This window comes from Macaca nemestrina, chromosome 11 (genome assembly GCF_043159975.1).
Source record: "Macaca nemestrina isolate mMacNem1 chromosome 11, mMacNem.hap1, whole genome shotgun sequence".
NCBI classification, from domain to species: domain Eukaryota; kingdom Metazoa; phylum Chordata; class Mammalia; order Primates; family Cercopithecidae; genus Macaca; species Macaca nemestrina.
This window is the reverse complement of record NC_092135.1, coordinates 58,152,217-58,171,004: the sequence shown is the minus strand read 5'-3', so window position 1 is coordinate 58,171,004 and position 18,788 is coordinate 58,152,217. Positions and strand designations below refer to the sequence as shown.

Sequence of the window (18,788 nt, the reverse complement as noted above, 5' to 3'; positions counted from 1 at the left end):
CCTCCTCCTCACTTTACAGATGAAGAGATGAGACTTGGAAGCTTTAAATGATTTGCCCAAGGTCACCTAGTTAGTGAGTGGCTATGGTGGGATCTGAACTCTGATTTCAGAATCCATCCTTTCATTCCTAATTGCTGTACTGCCTCCTTAGAAGTTGCCTGGGCCAAATAAATTGTTTGGTTATTGTTTGTTTGGAGGTTTAGAGGAATATTATTGGGGGATATCACTAAAGATTTAAAGTTGTTTAAAAGAAGGGGAGACTACACTTGTTTTATGTTGTAGCAGTTAGAAATGTTTCAGAAATAAATTGGGACATCTGCTGTTTTCTAATGACATTTTAAATTTCTTAGATTTACCCCCACCCCAAATCTCTGTGCTATGGGTAAAATTCTGTGCCATAGAGAAAATTCTATTTTTTCATTTAAAAAATTACATTTAAAGTTTTTTTATTTTTTATTTATTTATTTTTTGAGGCAGAGTCTTGCTTTGTCATGGCGTGACCTCAGTTCACTGCAAGCTCCGCCTCCCAGGTTCACACTATTCTCCTGCCTCAGCCTCCCAAGTAGCTGGGACTACAGGCACCTGCCCCCGCGCCCAGCTAATTTTTTTGTATTTTTAGTAGAGACGGGGTTTCACCGTGTTAGCCAGGATGGTCTCGATCTCCTGACCTCGTGATCTGCCTGCCTTGGCCTCCCAAAGTGCTGGGATTACAGGCGTGAGCTACTGCGCCTGGCCTATAAGTTTTTATTTATTTACTCCATACCCAATCTCTATGCCATAAAGAAAATTCCTACTTTAGATATGAGGCTGAACAAGATGACCTATCAGTTGTTTTCTGAATCTAAATATGGTTAAAGAACTCATTGGCATTACAACCTAGTGGCTGCTTCTGTGAAATAATTCTCTGTATGTGTTCTGATTACATAGTTCACTATACCACCATAGAATGACTATAGTTAACAATAATATATAGTTTCAAATAGCTAGAAGGAGGATATTGAATATTCCTAACACAAATAAATGATAAAGGTTTGAGATGATAGATATGCTAATTACCCTGTTCTGATTACTACACATTGTATGTATTGAAACATCACTAAGTACCCCATCATTTGTACAATTATTATTTGTCAATTTTAAAGAAATAAGTCCTTTAGAGAAAGCCACTGTAGTGGATCAGTTTCCCCCCTCAAATTCATGTCTAACCAGAACCCCAGAATGTAACCTTATTTGGAAATAGGGTGGTTGTCATTAATTAATTACCGGTAGAATTAATTAAGGATCTTGAGATGACCAATGACCAATGATTGGTGTCCTTTCAAGAAGAGGATAGGACACAGAGAGAAGGCCACGTGAAGATGGAGGTCGAGATTGGAATTCTGCTGCCACAAAGCAGGGAACAGTAGGAGTCGCTGCTGGAAGAGGCAAGGAAGGCTTCTCCTTTACAGCTTTCAGGGGGAATGTTGACCTGCTAACACCCTAATTGCAGACTTCTGTTTTCCTGAACTGGGAGAGAATGCATTTCTGTTATTTTAATCTACCCAGTTCATGGTAATTTGTTACAGCATCCCTTGGAAACTAACAGCCACTTTCCACTCTCTCCATTGATACTTCATCTTAAATTTTGGAATAGGTTCGTGTCCATGTACAGTGTTGTGGTTACTGTATAAATTGTGCATTTTACATTTCCTGACAGGAGCCAATCACATTTAAATTGTATTCGGATCTATTTGTGAACTGAATGTTTTAAAGAAATGAAATGCATTTTAAGGAGTAGCTTTTTTTTAAAAAAAATTAAGCAAACCTGTTAGTGTTGTGGGGTGGGAGTGTTGTGATTCTTCTGAAAGAATTTTATCTGACCACCCAGATGACTCTGTTAACAAGTTAGTCCTCTAACGAACTCTCTCACACTTCTCTAAGGTTAAAAATCAATTAGAAGAATTGGAGTGAAGGTGTCATTTTTCAATTGAAAGTCTAATAAAGCAAATCTTGGAAAGAATGAATAACAACTGCATGACCAGATGTGGCCATTACCAAAGGCAGGAGGATCCCAAAGTGATTACATCTTCTTGAAGGTTTATAGTAATTCTGATTAATCTGTTTTGAAAAGATAGATACCCATATACCCCATGTATGCAAAGGTAATAAGATTAAGATTATTAGGACTCAAATTTTTTTCTGAATTAGAATTCTTACTATCAATCATAATTTGTCTAGTGTCCCTGGTGTTTTGAAATCTAAACTAGGAATTTTAAGAGTCCACCTGTCATGGAGTTGGGAAACTGTTCTGGAGATGCTTTAGTCTGGAGAGAGAATAAATTTCAAGTGAAAGATTCTGTTTCAATGAGGAAAATGATAAATGAGAACGCATTTCTCCCCAGATGTCAGACTACTTTCTAAGATACTTAGGTTCCACCACCATCTAGCTCTTGCTAACTTCACCCACCTCCTTATACCCTGGAGGTGTTCAACATACAACATTTTAATCACTAAAGCAGCTTCACGGTTTCTAACATAATGTTAATCTACGGTCCTTCACCAAACACATAAAGCCGTTAGTCCAGGTTCTGAGACATAGGGTGGGATTACTAGGCAGGGCCTGGTCCCTTGTCCTCCAGGGGTTGACAGGCTGGTGGGAGAGATTTGTTCTTTAATTCAAATGTAGAAACACCATGTTAGAAAGTACTGACCTTTTGTTGAGTTGAAATATCATATATATTGAGATCTAAAGGAAAGCAGGTTTCCTGAATGTTTTCTAGCAATAATCCTTCACAGTAATGCTGTGCTGTTGGTATTAGAGGAAGGAAGGAAGGATGTGTCACTCAGTTGTACTGTTTTGCAACCAGTTTCTTGAGCCAAACCTTTTGGTTATGTTTTATTGGAAGATGTTTAGTAACCAAGACATAGATATACCATTCGTAGCAAAGGTCGGTTTTTCTAAAAGCCTCAGAGTAGTTGTCTATCAAACAAAGCCCCCAGTATGGTGAAACTCAATGGCGTATGCCTCCTTCACTCCCATTTTCTCTTCCATTCAGCTCCTGAAGAGGTTGTCGACTGATCTTTCACAACCTGACTGCTACCTCCTCGGTGACCTTGGGGAAAGCCCTTAACTTTTCTCTTCTCTTATCTGTAAACTGAATGAAAGAATGCATTTAGCCTGATGGCAAAAACAGAGTAAATGCTCAATAATGTGAGCAATTAGTATTATGTGTAACACTTACTTCTCTGGGGAAAAAATATTTTCCAGAAATTGTCATGCTTTGGGTTATTCCTCTTTAGTTTTTGCTTGTTAAACTATTTTTAAGGACTGCCTAGGTTATTTTGATAGTAACAAAAAGATGAAATATAGATTCAACTAAAAATGTGTAAAAAGAGAGCTAAACCTATCCACCTATTAAGGGAAAAACATTGTTCCCAGTGTTTTATCTATTTCTAGGATAACTGCTATCCAGGATTTGCATATGAGCTATTATTGTAAGGGAAGATTGAATTTTGCAGTTAGGGAGAACAGAGATGAAGTTAGAGTCTATAAGGCAGAGCAAGTTTCTACATGTATTCCTGGGGAGAACAGAGTGAGATAACCTCTCCAGGATTTTATGGGTAAGTTCTCACTGCAATATTTACAATTTATCTATTAATTAAAAAAACATATCCAGGCAGGATTAAACTGTCCTTCAGATTTTTATCTTCATTTAATTTGCTTTGTGATGGAAGTTCTTCTAAAGGTAGGATGATGTTTTAATTTGAGCAATTTTTATGTAACTGGAGCAACTACTGGGTTGCGGGGAAGAGCAGAGTGACTGCCGCCGTTCCCTGCCACGAGGGTGTGGGTGGACTTCCCCAGCTTCCTGGCCGCAGTGGAGAAAAGGAAGCTTGTCTATTCTTCCTAAATTGTTTTCCATACTAGAAGTTATCATGCTTGGTTCCGATCTTTACCAAAAACAAAACAACAACAACAAAAAAAAACCACCATTTCTCTTAATGCATTCTTTTTGCTCTTCTGTAAGATTTAAACTGTTAGATCCAAAGACTTGAATTTTAGGAATATGTGAAGTTGTCTTTTTAAATAAATAGAAATTTTAAAACCATTTGTGTATCCTCTTCCTGCATTTTTTCTTTTTTAGCAAAATGATTTGATATCGTATGGGGTGCTCTGAAGTTCCCATGCTGCTGCTTTTTTCTGTTTACTTCACTTTGAGGTCCTGGTGTAGCTGCAGGCCACACCTAGAATGCTGTTCCTGTCTGCCCTATGCTCTGGGAAGGGGTCCACCATAGTGTTTCTCCATGTTTGGGCTCCAGTCTGTTTTTCCCTTTCCTGTTCTGGAAAGCCCACTGGCAGCTTTGGCTTAGGTGGGGGTGAGCAGAGAGCTGCTCCCCGTCACTGGTCATTGAGTGTGAGGCTCCTGAAGCCAGTTTCCACTTAGGCATCATTTTCTTCATAAATGTGTTTCTCTGTGGTGAGTGAGGAGAGATGGTGTCATTTTCTTATTTTGTACATTTAGAAGGGCTGAGATTTACAAAATTCATTTTGGGTACTCGTCACTAATTAGTTTAATCTGGGGTAAAAATGGACAATGAAAGATTGCATGTTTGATCATGCACAGCAAAGATGAAAGATTTATAATGAAACTAAATATCATGAAAGAAGAGAAGGATCAGAAAACTCAAGTGTAGGAACTGAATCCCGTGTTGCCCACTGATCTCCACACCCAGCCCCCAAATACACAGAGGTCCTGGGTCTCTGTTCTAGAGGCCAGAACTTTATGTTGTTCAAGGTTCTTTGGGGAAAAAACTCCCTTTGACATTTTCAATAACTAGCAATGTGCACATTTTGGTAAAAGAGATGAAATGATGCTTTATGATTAACTTTAGAAACAGAAAAATAAAAAGGTATAGAGAAAGACTAATATCTTCACTTTTTTTCTTGTTGAGCAATAACTTCCTACTCCAAATAGAATATTGTGAAATAATTTTAAAACGAAAAGAAAAAATGTTGCATCTGGTTTCTGTAAATATTGAAAGTATTTCCCAGATCCTGCTTACCACAGAATGACGTTCTACTTCAATTTATCTGCTTCAGAAGAGATGAAGAGAGGAATGAGGCTTGCCAGCATTTGGTTTGGTTAGCTCCCAGGGCACCTACGTATTCGAAGGTTGATACCATCGCCACTAAAATGATTAGACAATAGTGCATGGGCTGACTCCATAAAAGACAGGAAAGTCTCAGGGCTGTTGTTAGCAGTACTCAATCCAAATATACAGTATCATTAAATAGAAATTTCACCTGAAAGAAACCTTGTCCCTGTAAAAATGGGAAAATGCTTAGGTCAAATTAGAAACAGCCCTTCAGAGTATAATGGTGGGCTGCTGGGAGCAAGGTTCACGTTAACTTTATTTTTTATTTATTTATTTATTTTAAAGACAGGGTCTTCCTCTATTGCCCCCCAGGCTGGGGGCATACACCACTACAGGCATACACCACCATGTCTAGCTAATTTTTGTGTTTTTGTAGAGATAGGGTTTCGCCATGTTGCCCACACTGATCTCAAACTCCTGATCTCAAGCAGTCTACCCATCTCTGCCTCCCAAAGTGCTGAGATTACAGGCATGAGCCACCACATCCGGCCCACATTAACTGTTTGAGTTCTGAAGGAAAACCAGTTTGTTTTAGAGAATTTATTTGAGTATATGCTTTGTGAAGCTTTAGGAAAAAAGCAAACACTGGGGAGTTCACAAAAGAAAACAATCTTACAAATCTCTCCATTTTATTTTAAAGAAACAGAGTTTGAAGTCACTTGTTTTAACTGTATGAATTTGTGACATATATCGGGAGACTTGACCATGGGTAGACAATTCTAGTGATTCTTTAAGGGTTCCTAATTCAAGCTGGTTAAATTGGTAGTTGACTCTGAGTGTACTCTTATGACTAAAAAGCATCAAAGTGCTTTTTTTTTCTTTCTTTCTTTCTTTTTTTTTTTTTTTTTTTTTTTTTTTGAGATAGAGTCTTACTTTGGTGCCCAGGCTGAAGAGCAGAACAGTGGCATGATCTCGGCTGACTGCATCCTTGACCTCCTGGCTCAAGTGATCGTCCCCAACTACAGGGGAAGTCAGCTTCACACACAGGTGTGAACCACCACACCCAGCTAATTTTTTTTTCTTTTTTTGTATAAACAGGATTTTGCTATGCTGCCCAGGCTGATCTGGAATTCCTGGGCTGAAGTGATCCACCTACCTTGGCCTCCCAAAGTGTTGGGATTACAGGCGTGAGCCACTGCATCCAGTCTCCAAACTGCTTTAATTAACCTGTTTGATTTTTGTATCTTCTTGTAGATGGTACAAATAATGATCATGTATGCTACTCAAAAATTCTTAATATAAATAAATACAAAAATAGAAATGAGTGGCATTCACAAGCATTTTTTGGGAGATTTAAATTATCAATTTCATAGGTGTGTTTCCTTTTTTTTTTTTTTTTTTAAAGCAAGCAACTAGATGTCTAGCATAGACCTGGACATCTAAGTAAGTGATCTAGAAGTTGACAGTGGATAAAATCATCTGAGGTATAGAAAAGCCTGCACAAAATAATTTTTCTCTGCTGTCTTAACAGGTCCAGCATATCAATTTTACTCAGTTTTTAAAAACTCATTAAGAAAATTTGGCCTGTACCATCATCTTTGCTGCAATTCTGGTAACAAACAAGGACTGGTGCTTTATGACAGCAGTGTGGGGACTGGAAGCCCCGTTCTCCCTCTGATTAGCTGTATGGCCTTGGATATGTGGTTTGACTTCTCCTGGCCTCGGGTTTCCTGCAAAGTGAGGGGTTGCATTACATCAGTGTTTCTCAGCATTTTCAAAGCCAAGCTCCCTTTGCTAAAAATTCAAGTATGCCCCCACCTCTACTTCCCATCCTGCCATCTCCCAAAATTTCCTTATACTTCCAGTGGATAATTATTGGCTCTTATGATCCCTCCTACCCCTCCCAGCTCTACCATTTTGTTACTCTGAGCAGATAATGGGTTTGAAATCAGTGGAACAAAGGTTTTTATCTCATTTTGTGAATAGAGGCAGCTTGCTTCTCCTTAAAGCTGGAAGGGGGCGCTTCCCAAATTCATCCACACAGACCAGGAGTCCTGCCTTGTGCAAGGGCAAAATCTGGAAGCTTGTGTTAGAAATGCAGAAACTTGACCGCACCCCAAATGGCTGAGTCGAAATCTGCATTTTAACAGTGCAGGCACTTCATGTGCACATCAGTTTGAGAAACGCTGCCGACCACTGTTTTTTAACCTGTAGGTGGCAATATTAGTGGGAAGTGTCAGTTCAGTGGGTTATAGCCAGCATTTATTTCTTTTACCGAAATATACTGGAAAAGATAACGTTAGGGTACATTGCATTTGGTAAAGGAAAATGTTGTTTCACAAAACTTACATTTCAGTTTTATATGTCTGTGCCTATTTATGTATACAGGATGGAGCATTTATTTCTTTTACCGAAATATACTGGAAAAGATAACGTTAGGGTACATTGCATTTGGTAAAGGAAAATGTTGTTTCACAAAACTTACATTTCAGTTTTATATGTCTGTGCCTATTTATGTATACAGGATGGAGAGGTCAGGCAAAAAGTTAATTTCTGAGGTGGATGTTGGACGAAAATGTTAAAAAACCCAGCAAGCCCCAGTCTCAGGCAGTATAGCTTAGAGACAGCCATCCGTTCCCCTCTGTCTTTATTCACACACACAAACATGACTGTTCACACACACAAACGTGACACAGAAATACACAGATTGACCAGGCTCATGCCTGTAATCTCAGCCCTTTGAGAGGCTGAGGCAGAAGGATCTCTTGAAGCTGGATTCAAGAGCAGCCTGGGCAACACAGGCGATAAAGTGAGATCCAGTGTCTACAAAGAAAGTTTTTGTTTTTGTTTTTGTTTTGATTAGCCAGATGCGATGGCATGCTTCTATTGTCCCAGCTATGTGGGAGGCTGCGGCAGGAGGATCACTTGAGCCCAGGAGTTCGAGGGTGTGGTCAACCATGATTGCACTACTGCATTCCAGCCCGTGAGGCAGAGCGAGACTCTGTCTTTTAAAAAAATTTTAAAAATTAAAAAATAAAAAAAAAGAAACATATAGACTGATATATGATTGAAGAACTGTTCTAGTATCACTCACTTTCTCTAATTATTCATATCAGATGTAAGCTACTAGATTTTACCATGAAAAAGAAACAAAAGTAGACATTAATTGTTGAGTTATATTCAAAAAGTTTTCTCAGTGATGTTTATATACAAAATTACAACATTGTCAGATAAGATTTTATGTTTTTAAGTTATTACTATGTGGAGATTGCAAATACTTGTTCAGTTTCCTGTAAGTACAGATAATATTTTTTTCTCTGGGGGCTAAATTGTGAAACCCATAGTACTGCAAGGTCATTCACATGTCCCTCTGGATCTAAGAATAAATAAATAAATTGGTTTTTGTGGGAGTATTTTTTTGTAAGCTTACTCATATAAGTTTTCTAACTTAATATTTAATCACTTTATAATACTTTCAGTAAGTTTGTTTAATGTGGAGAAAGTATGTTTTAGAATGGGTATTTTTGCACCCTGAGGACTTTACAATCTCAGCGATAATTCATTACTTACAAGAAATAGTAAGATACAGACTGTACTGTAGATAGACTTTAAAAAACAGCTGGGAGGAAGTTGTCAGCCCTGGAATCCTAACTCTACTGGGGTGAGGCAGGAAATGCATTGCAGAGGTATTCTGAACTGTCATGATAAAAGTAATGTTTCACTTCCCCTAGGAAGTTTTCTTTCTTTTTTATTTTTATTTTTTTTCCCATTTATTTTGAGTAAAAAGTAAAGGAATAGTTGGCTCTTGTCCCCTTCCCAAGGCTCTGTGTTGAGGAAGAAAACTGGCATGGATCTGGAAATTGAAGAAGGAGGAAAACACTGTACACCTGCTTTCAGAATTCAGAAGAATAATGAATTTTGCACCTGAAGTTGGGTGGGATTTTGTGTTTACTGTGTTCTAATTGCTGTTTGTTTGGGCTGTAATTTATTTATTGTTTTGAATTTTCTTTTAAAGTGGTTTTGGAGCTGTTACAGAGTCCTTTTATATAGAAGAGATTGAATAGAATGTGAAATATAACTCTTTATACGAATTACACGTTGAAACACAAAGATGGCAGGCTACTAAGTAACATGCAGTCTCAATAGATCTTAAGTTATTATGGTTATTTCAGCTGTAATATTGTTCCTACCTTAAGGATACTCTGGTTTCGGGAGCTCTTTAAGATTGTTTTTTGTTTTACATTTGTTCCTTTAGGCTTCAGTTGTTGTTTTAGGATAGCTTACATATTTAGAATATTTTCTTAGAATCACTTGTGACTAAGTCAGGAATCCATGCTGGCCTAAGGGGTGTAGGAAAATGGTGCTGCAGTGTGATGTCTGTTGGTCTTAAGTTGCACAATGTCACAGAAGTTGGCCTTGGAGTCTGCCAGTTTAAGAAACTGTTGCTCCATTTCTCTATTTGGCAGACAGACGAGAGTACTAAAGGACCTGACTGGGTCTGTCTTGACATGTCTTAGCTGGAGATGGCACTGTCCAGCACTATCCAGAATTTTAGAGAATTTTGAAGCTGCAGGGAAGCTTAGAAATCATCCAGTCTAACATGCTTATTTCACATGTGAAGACCTGAGCCTTCCAGCGATAATACTCATTCCTGCTCCTGGCCAACGCAGAACATGAATCTAGATATTCTAACTTTTCCGTTCAGTTTTTTTCTTCCCCCTGAGATGGAGTTTCACTCTTGTTGCCCAGGCTGGAGTGCAATGGTGCAATCTCAGCTCACTGCAACCTCTGCCTCCTGGGTTCAGATGATTTTCCTGCCTTAGCCTCCCCCACCACCACACCTGGCTAATTTTTGCATTTTTAGTAGAGACATGGTTTCACCATATTGGTCAGGCTGGTCTCGAACTCCTGACCTCAGGTGATCCACCTGCCCTGGCCTCCCAAAGTGCTGGGATTACAGGCGTGAGCCACCACGCCCGGCCAATTTTTTTTTTAATTATTACTATACAAATTATTTTCATAGAAGGAAGGGAAGAGTTTTTCTAGTTTTGCATTCTCCAGAAGCCATCCTCTTCATTTACTGTGTTTAAATTCTTTTCTACATGTGAGACTCTGGTAACCTGTGACATCATGTCCACATTCCACCTTGCTTTTCAGATTCTTCCTACTACCTTTTTAGTACCACCGCAGTCCCACCTCAACTTCAACTTGGGGTACTTCCTCTGAAGCAACCAGGTTGGGTAATTCTCTGGCTTTTGTGAAGAATGATCCTTCCAGTCTATGTCTTTGTTGGTCACTCCTCTCCTTACTCTACCCACCTTTCTTTCAGATTTGCCATTCCTTTTATTATTTTTTGTTTGTTTTGTTTTGTTTTTTTTCCTTTTTTTGAGACAAAGTCTCTCTCTATTACCGAGGCTGGAGTGCAGTGGCACAATCCCAGCTCCCTGCAGCCTTGACCTGGGCTCAAGTGATCCTCTTGTCTCAGCCTCTTCAGTAGCTGGGACTACAGGTGTGCACCACCAAATTTTTTTTGTAGAGTCGGGGTCCTGCTGTGTTATTCAGGTTGGACTCAACCCCTTGGGCTCAAGTGATCCTCCCATCTTGGCCTCCCAAAGTGCTGGGATTACAGACATGAGCCACCACCCCTTTTATTCTTAATGACATGTCATTAATATTCAGCTCACTCAGCCATCCACCCCCTCTGTGAAGCCTTCTTCAACCTTTTTGTCCCCTGCCTTTTCATCCTCCCTCCTCCTTGATCTTCCCTTAGTTGGACTCTATTTTTAGAAACCATACTGTACTACACCATTATAAGCAATGCAATTAAGGGTAGCTAAGGCTAGGAACCCACTGTTAAAAGCTTTTCCTTTCTGATGAATGCATTCTCTGGTAAGGAAATTTTGAAACCTTGCCTTAGGCCCCTTACTTTCTCTTTTGGTCCTCTAGTTTTCTGGTGATTAATTTAAAATGTCTTCAGTCTGGTATCTTCATATTCACACACCTGTACCCCTTATAAATGCTGTTAGAAAAACTAGAAGGAACAAATTGCACAGGAACTCTTGTGTGTTTCCTGGCCCAGAGTTCTCAGTGGGCAACTTGGCGAGTCACTGGAGTTCTTAGAAGAACTTTTGGAGGAAATACAACAATTGGGCTGATTAGCATGCAGGAGCACAGAACCAGCCCTTAAAAGATACTTGAATGATAAGGAATCTAGTGTCTTGATGGGATCTGGAAGGAAATCTCAGTCAGTCATGTTGTATTCAACAATGCAAGTCTTAACTTTAATTCTTTTATCTGAAGCATAAGAAAATGATGCTTTATTCATGAACTTAGGTGAAGAGATTTCTATGTGGAGATTGCAGTTTTACATGCAAGGATCAACTTTGATGGGTATCTTGGAGAATTAATTATGAAGGCTATTGGAAATTTTTATTTTTATGTTTTATTGCAATAGTGAAGGTAACATGGGTCCATCTCCTTTGACAGGCTTAATCCAACAACAACAAAAAAAATTAATACTCTATTGCTCAGTTTCACAGTCTTGAGAAGCTGCAAAGTTTTTTTCCAAACAAGGAACAGTGAAGATATGAGAACCAGTTTCACTAACTAATTAGCTGTGTGATTTTAAGCTTTGATATCCTTGTTATCAAATGGGATTATTTCCCTAACTCCATGGTGTGTATAAGGGAGACACAATGGCTGTGTAAAGGGGCATTACTGTTCTTCATTAATTTAGTTGCTATGTGTTTTTTCACATCCTGGTCTCAGGCATTCCTTCCCTGACATATCCACAGGAACAACTGATTCCTGGCCAGTTTCTCACCTCTCTGTAGTTCACCTCCCACGTTTAGTTTTGTTTTTCCAGTTCCCTGTGCCAGAACTTCTCCTTCCAGCCGCCATTCCCAGCCCTCTCTCAGTCACTCATATGGCCAAAAACAAACAAACAAAATATTCTGACTGTGGTGATACTTGGCCCATGTCGGTGTCCCCCTCATTCCTGTTTGATAATTTATTTAAATTGTTAAATTCCTTTTACATCTTGAAAGCATACGGAGAGGAACCGGTGAATGGAAATGAGTGTAGCAGACAGTGTCTTCACGTAGTACTCAGTTCATTTCAGGCGTGATCTTATACTGTTTCCCTGTGAAAATGATAATGTTCTGTAAACTTCTGTCTGCCTTCAGGAGCAACTGTAGTGATTATTTTGCTTCTAGATGAAGGAAATAGTTGATGTATTAAACCAACCTGCTGTTTGGGATGGTGGTGGTGGTCGTGGTGGTGGTGGTGGTGGTGGGTGTCGGGGCAACAGGGGTAGGAATGATAACCTTCTTGAACTATAAGGATGAAAACTTTAAAAAGCACTTGAAGAAAATTAAAGGGCAGGTCCTAGCTTTCCTTTCCCTTCAGAATGTACTAGAATTCTTAGAGAAGTGGCTAAGTAAGGTGGGGGTGGGAAGAGGAGGACAGCTTCAGCTATAAGATTGGTCAGAGCACTGTTCTTTAGCCTATTAGTAATAGGAAGGAAATGAGACAATAGAATTTTAAATGACAAGTTTTTGTTTCAAAATTATCTTTGCTGCATGGAAATCTACAACAATGTACATGATTACTAATGTATTTTAGTTCGCATGTCATTAATTTTGTAAATGACCTTTAGATTTGTATTTATAGAGGAGAGACTATTTCTCTCTTCTCTGTAGGGGGTGATATGATAGAGCAGGAAATAGTATTACCCTGTGTATAGTTGCCCTGTGCCTATTGTTGATCCTTTTAGTATAGGAGGCCCAGTGGGACTTCTGGTTGGACGGAGGCATCAGTGTTGTCCATGCAGGAAGTGCTCCCAGATTGCTATCCATAGAGGAAGTCCTCCTTGAGTGCTGCCCACACAGGACATGCTCTCTGAGTGCTGTCCATACAGGAAGTTGTCTCTGAGTGCTGATGAACGCTCTTACTGATGGTGCCAAACCACTCGTGCAGGAAAGGCTGAGGGTCTGCTAATATAACCACCCCATTTATTCACGAGTGACTTTGTTTTCTATCCATTTTGGTATGCAAATTAAGCCCATATAAATATTATCAAGAAAATGGAATTAGCTTGTTTTCTTTGCCCTTGGAGATACAAGAATGTAGTTTGTTTACCTGACCTGATAACAGGAAAAATTAGGCTAGAGAAGGCTGAGAGACCACTAGGCTCTTTTGGGATTGGTGGGCACTTAGCATGCTTATCCAGCCACCAGGTCCCCTAATTAGATTGAATGTGTGTAAATAGTTGCAAGCTTCATCCATAGAGGGTCTTTTCAAGTTCCAAGGCATCTTCCGGGTTTTGAGAAGCAAAATGTAAAAGGACTACCAGTGATGAAAATGGAACTGGGTAAAATATTGTCCCTTTTTATCCCTTTGTAAGCTTTTTAAAAATTTGTTTAAGTTTATCATTTGTGCTGCCAAGACACATAATCTGACGACAAAGTGTAATTGCTTTAAATTTATCAGAGTTCTGAAGCTGTAGTGAACGACTTGTCAGTATTTGTATTTTAATCTATGAATGAAGGTTTAATTTTTCACTGTTTTAAGTCATGTCATCCTGAAATGTTGACTCTAATGTTTAGCAGTAATATGCTGAAGCTTTCAAAAGTTGTTTGTAGAATTTATTCTTTAATGAAAAGATTTTTATAAAGTAGAATTTTTAAAACCGCTTTTTTAAGAGCTAATCTTTGTTTTTTTAACACTATGAGACTGTGTGTTCATTAAGTCAACTTAAAGACACCTTTTACTTTCTTAAAAAACATATCTGCCAATGGTATTAAATATCACATTTCAGAGAAGCTTGAATTTGGTAATTAGCAAAAATTATGGGCACAGAAAATGGAAGAATACAAATAGAGCATTCAGGATATAGAAGGTGTTTTGGGGTCCCACGTAGAGTACTGTTTGAAGGCTCTGCTCTGGCTTTGTTTTCTAGCAGATCTGCATTCAAATTCTAGCCCTGCCACCTTCTAAATGTGTGGCCTTGGCACATTCCTAACCTTTCTTGAGACTCGGTTTCCTAATCTGCACAATGAGAGAACAATAACCTACCTGCCAGTCTGATTGAATTAAGTACGGTAATGTATGTAAAGTACTCAGCAGAGTCTGTATCTGTAGTAGAGATGGGGTTTCACCGTGTTGGCCGGGCTGGTCTCAAACTCCTGGCCCCGTGATCCACCTGCCTTGGCGTCCCAAAGTGCTGAGTTTACAGGCGTGAGCGACCGCGCCCAGCCCAGTTTCAGTGACTTCTAAAAACGTAGTCTTTGGTTTAAAAATTTCTGCACTAGAAAATTAAAAATTGACAACCTGGAATAATTCAATGCTTCTCTCTTTCAGTTTTCTTTCTCTGTCTTCAGTTAGCCCCAAGAAAGAATTGATTTGGAAATAAAATTTGAATTTGAACTTTGTTCTGTATAGGATTCACCAGAGGCTAGTAGTCCTCATTGGGTACATTTAGGAACCCTCTTCTTCTGCCTGGGATCAGATGCTGGGAGATTTCATTCCCTCACAGGGCAAACGTAACAGGGGAAGCAGGGAGGCACCGGCTGTATCTGCTTCCCACAGTGGGAAAATAACTACTGCAGTAAATAGGGATGCCCATCAAATTATATTAAAACAGCTATGTAAATTCAGACATGTAAATCATAGTTGTATTTCTGCCAAAAAATGAATACATAAATAAAAAACCCACTACTTTCGTGTCTAAATAATCTCCAAATAAGTCATACATCCAAATGTTTCTTTAATTATACAGGTGCATGCCCGCCACTCCCTTTCCACTTCTGGCAAAATCAAAGGTTCGAGTGAATGCAGCCTTGGAATGCAGTCTTTAAAATGCCCGATGGTTCATTTACTTCGTGTTGATGTAATCCCACTAAGAGGTAGGGGCGGGCCTGATCCACAGCTTCTTCCTGACTTCTCCAAGTCTCATCCCAGATGACGGCTTTTCATCGCTCAATGACTGCATTAAACATACTGGGTCCTACTGTGGAAACAGTGTTGCTTGTGTCAGGGATAGTTTCTGAGACACTAATCAAGGGAGGTTTAAGGGAAAATTCAGTCCTGCCTAGTTTTAATAGCTACAAGTTATCTGTGTCAATCAAAGGCTTGGGACAGAAGGCAGGCGTGTGGGCTACTTTCCAGCACCTCTGTTCTCACTGATGTGAAAAATAGAGTAGGGCTGGATGGCAGGTACCAACTCAGTGGCTTCAGAGAAGGAGCACAGGCTTTGTGGGGCATGGCCAGTTCTCTGAGGTGCCGCCTGTGGCAGAGCAAGTGTCAGAGTTTGGTCTTAGTTTTATATCTAGAAAGTAGTTAGCCCCTAGAGAAAAACCAGAGGTTTGGGGAAAGGATATGAGTTCAGCTGCTCGTTAAGGGCGTGAATCAAATAGATTTGGTAGGACGTGATCTCAGGCTGCTTTTATTTTGGGATTAAGCAGTACTGATGTTCCCAGTTCAAGTTCAGCCTTCAGTGAATAGCATTTCTGCATTGACTATTATTGACCCTTTGCTGCTCTCTTTCTAAAAGAAATAAGGAAAGTAAAGTGGTGTTTGGACTCAGATGATATCTTAGCAAGAACCTGGGCAGTGGAAGGAAGGATCTGGAAGATACAAGATCAGAAGAAATAGTTAACATATCTAAATTAATGGGGCCAGGCATGATGATTCATGCCTGTAATCCCAGCACTTTGGGAAACCAAGGCGAGCGGATCACCTGAGGTCTGGAGTTCAAGACCAGCCAGGTCAACATGGTGAAACCCCGTCTCTACTAAAAATACAAAAATTAGCCAGGCATGGTGCTGTGTGTCTATAATCCCAGCTACTTGGGAGGCTGAGGCAAGAGAATCGCTGGAACCCAGGAGGCGGTTCCGGTGAGCCAAGATCGCACCACTGCACTCCAGCCTGGGTGACAGAGCGAGACTCCTTCTCAAAAAAATAAAAATAAATTAATGAGATCCCCGTGTGTTGGGATATTATGGAATTAGGATGACCATGGCAGAAGCTGGGTACAAAACTAGGAATTTATAGTGGGCAACGGAGGTTGCTGATGAGGTAAATGAGGGTATGCTTATTGCAAGGGATCTGCTTCTCCAACCTTCCACTGTGGGATTTGATTTGTCTTCTGTAGACATGCCTGACTTTTCTTGATTGTGCTGGTAAAAACTAAGCCATGAGATTTGAACCTTTTAACTGTCTAATGACTATTTAATTTTGGATGTTCAAACTGTTCATGAGTGATGTCTTTGAGTTAGTACAGTATATTTATTATTTAGATAATGTGAGGTGAGAAAACATCCCTGTCCTGGTGTGAAATTGCCACGCATTTGCTGTGAGGACACTTGGGGTTGTGTGTCCTTTCATCTTGAGCTGAGCCGTTTAACTTCCTCAAAGTCATGTGTGTGGCACTGGGTCAGAGAACTGTTGGTTCTTTCTGTCGGTGCACAGAGAATTATCTGGTGTGAGTACAATTTCAGACATTCTTCTTAGGTGGCTGCTGACTGTAAAACCACACTGAGTCCTTTGGTTGCAGGCTTTACAAGAATTGTGGTGGGTGCTGCAAGCTGGGAAGGTTTCCAGCTTGGACACTGTTCTCACAGGGGTTAAATTTCACAAGGTTAGCCAGAGCGAAAGGCAGCCTGCCTGGGAATCTTACCCAGATGTCTCAATGTAAGTCGTGTGCCTGTCTTAGAACTAGGTGAGATTGTCCTTATTGGAAGATCTGGATTAAACTCTTTCTTATACTTGAGGAGTAATTTTTTTTTTGAAGAGTCATCCTAATAAAATTATAAGCAACTTTCAATCAAACGTTCTTCAGAATTTGAAAACCTTTTCAAAGTCTAGTGATTTCTAAATTACTGTATATTAAGATGGTATCATCTAACTTCATGCACATTAATTTTGAGTCTCAGTAGATGTGTTCCCGAAAAATGTGTGAATAAATTAATCTTACATAAATTTAGTCACATTTAAGGTGCTCATAGAGAACTTTTACTGAGTAAACCCCGTTATCAATTTTATGTTGAAGAAGAGGCCTTTTTTAAAGTAGCGTGAACAGACCTTTTAAAAGGGTAAATTAAAATTTATACCTCAAAGTAGCTTAAGGTAATCTATATTTAAATCTTGGTAACTTCATTTTATTTGGGAGATCATACAGCCGCTGAATGACAGCCTCTGAATGGTGTCAGTCTCCTAATGCTAGCATACTAAGGCTCCTGATCTTTGTTTTCCAGCAGTCTCTGGTCCCAGCCCACCCCATGGCCCCTCCCAGTCCCAGCACCACCAGCAGTAATAACAACAGTAGCAGCAGTAGCAACTCAGGATGGGATCAGCTCAGCAAAACGAACCTCTATATCCGAGGACTGCCTCCCAACACCACCGACCAGGACCTGGTGAAGCTCTGTCAACCGTAAGTAGTAGTTGTTCGTATTATTTTAGCTGCTAAGTATCTTCTTGATCATATTATAGGGTGATCTATACTGCATTGTAAGAGACGTTTATAAGAAATACCTGTGGACTCTCAGTATCGCAACAATAAAAAATGGGTTTCAAGTTTTAACTTCTTAAATACTTTTTCAGTCAATATTAATATCATCAGACTGGCTACATATCAAAATGAACTGGAGCATTTTCTCAATAGAATTTGACTTTATGGGCATATGAGAAGTAAAATGTGAATTAAAAAAAATTTTTTTTGGCTAGATATTTTTCAGGAGTTCTCATTTTTTGTGGATGCACCTCTGAGGGCCGGTCTAGCCTATGAGAGGAACTTTAGCTGTCATTGCTTGTCAGAAAGGTTGTTAACCATCTAACATCATACTGAATGTAAGCTCTTAATTCCAGCCGGGACCATATTAGTCTGCCTCCATTAGCATCCATAGTTTTGTAGTCTGGATTGTTCACCCTCATCACTTTGGGAATAAGAACTCAATTCTACCCTTTCAGAGTGTTATGAAGAAATGTGTGCATGTGCATAAAGTTCCAAAGTAAATTTGCATTATATGCTAATGCTGTCAATGAATAGAATATAATGTGCTTCTTTGCTGCAATTACATTAACTTACTAAGTAAGAAAGCACTAATTTTAAAACAAGGAGCCAGAAGCACTGTATAGTGCAAAGATCATTGTGTAAGGACTGAAAGCATCAAATTGCATTGAGCTATAAAAGCCTACACATATAACAGTACTTTTTATTTATCCCAAGACAATAATGGTCCCTTAAAAAGAGAATTTTGCATAATTGCAGTAGGAGACTTTTGCTAGAGAATGTTTCCTATTACCTGAATTTCAAAACACCTGATTGATAACATCTCATTTCTCTTTTCCTGGTTAAAATCCAGATTCATTACTTCTTACTTTTTTTAAGAAAAAAAAATTTCAAAGCTAACTTGGTCAGTTATTTCCAAACTGGAACTAAAAGTAACATCTGGCCTTCCATGGGTGGGGAAGGGGTGGGGTGATGGTTGTTTTGCTGTGTTTTGTTCTGAAAGGGGAGGGGTGGGACAGTAGGTGGTAGCTTTTCAGGATCTGGAGAGCTTTCTAGAAGGCCATCCCTCCCAGCACTCTCCCTGTGCTTTTCTCATGTCCCCCTTTTTGATCTGCCCTTGTGGACTTTGACTCCAGTCCTTGGCTTTTGGGGCAGTGAAATAATGCCCTGCATTAGAGACTGCTGTGAAAGCAAGCCCAGCTCT

The 18,788-nt window shown here is 39.5% G+C and overlaps 1 protein-coding gene across 11 annotated transcripts in view; it reads left to right on the top strand.

Moving 5' to 3' along the window:
- The window catches only part of LOC105493171 (RNA binding motif single stranded interacting protein 1), a 217,694-nt gene that overhangs the window by 104,092 nt on the left and 94,814 nt on the right, over positions 1–18,788 (top strand). For 8 of the 11 annotated variants that reach the window (XM_011760646.3, XM_011760645.3, XM_011760640.3 and 5 more), the window contains exon 2: positions 17,331–17,506. In XM_011760646.3, the coding sequence (XP_011758948.1) occupies positions 17,331–17,506 (176 nt within the window). Of the gene's footprint in view, positions 1–14,841; positions 14,982–17,330; positions 17,507–18,788 lie in introns of those variants that run through there. The other 3 variants (XM_011760641.3, XM_011760643.3, XM_011760647.3) reach the window with 2 other exon arrangements.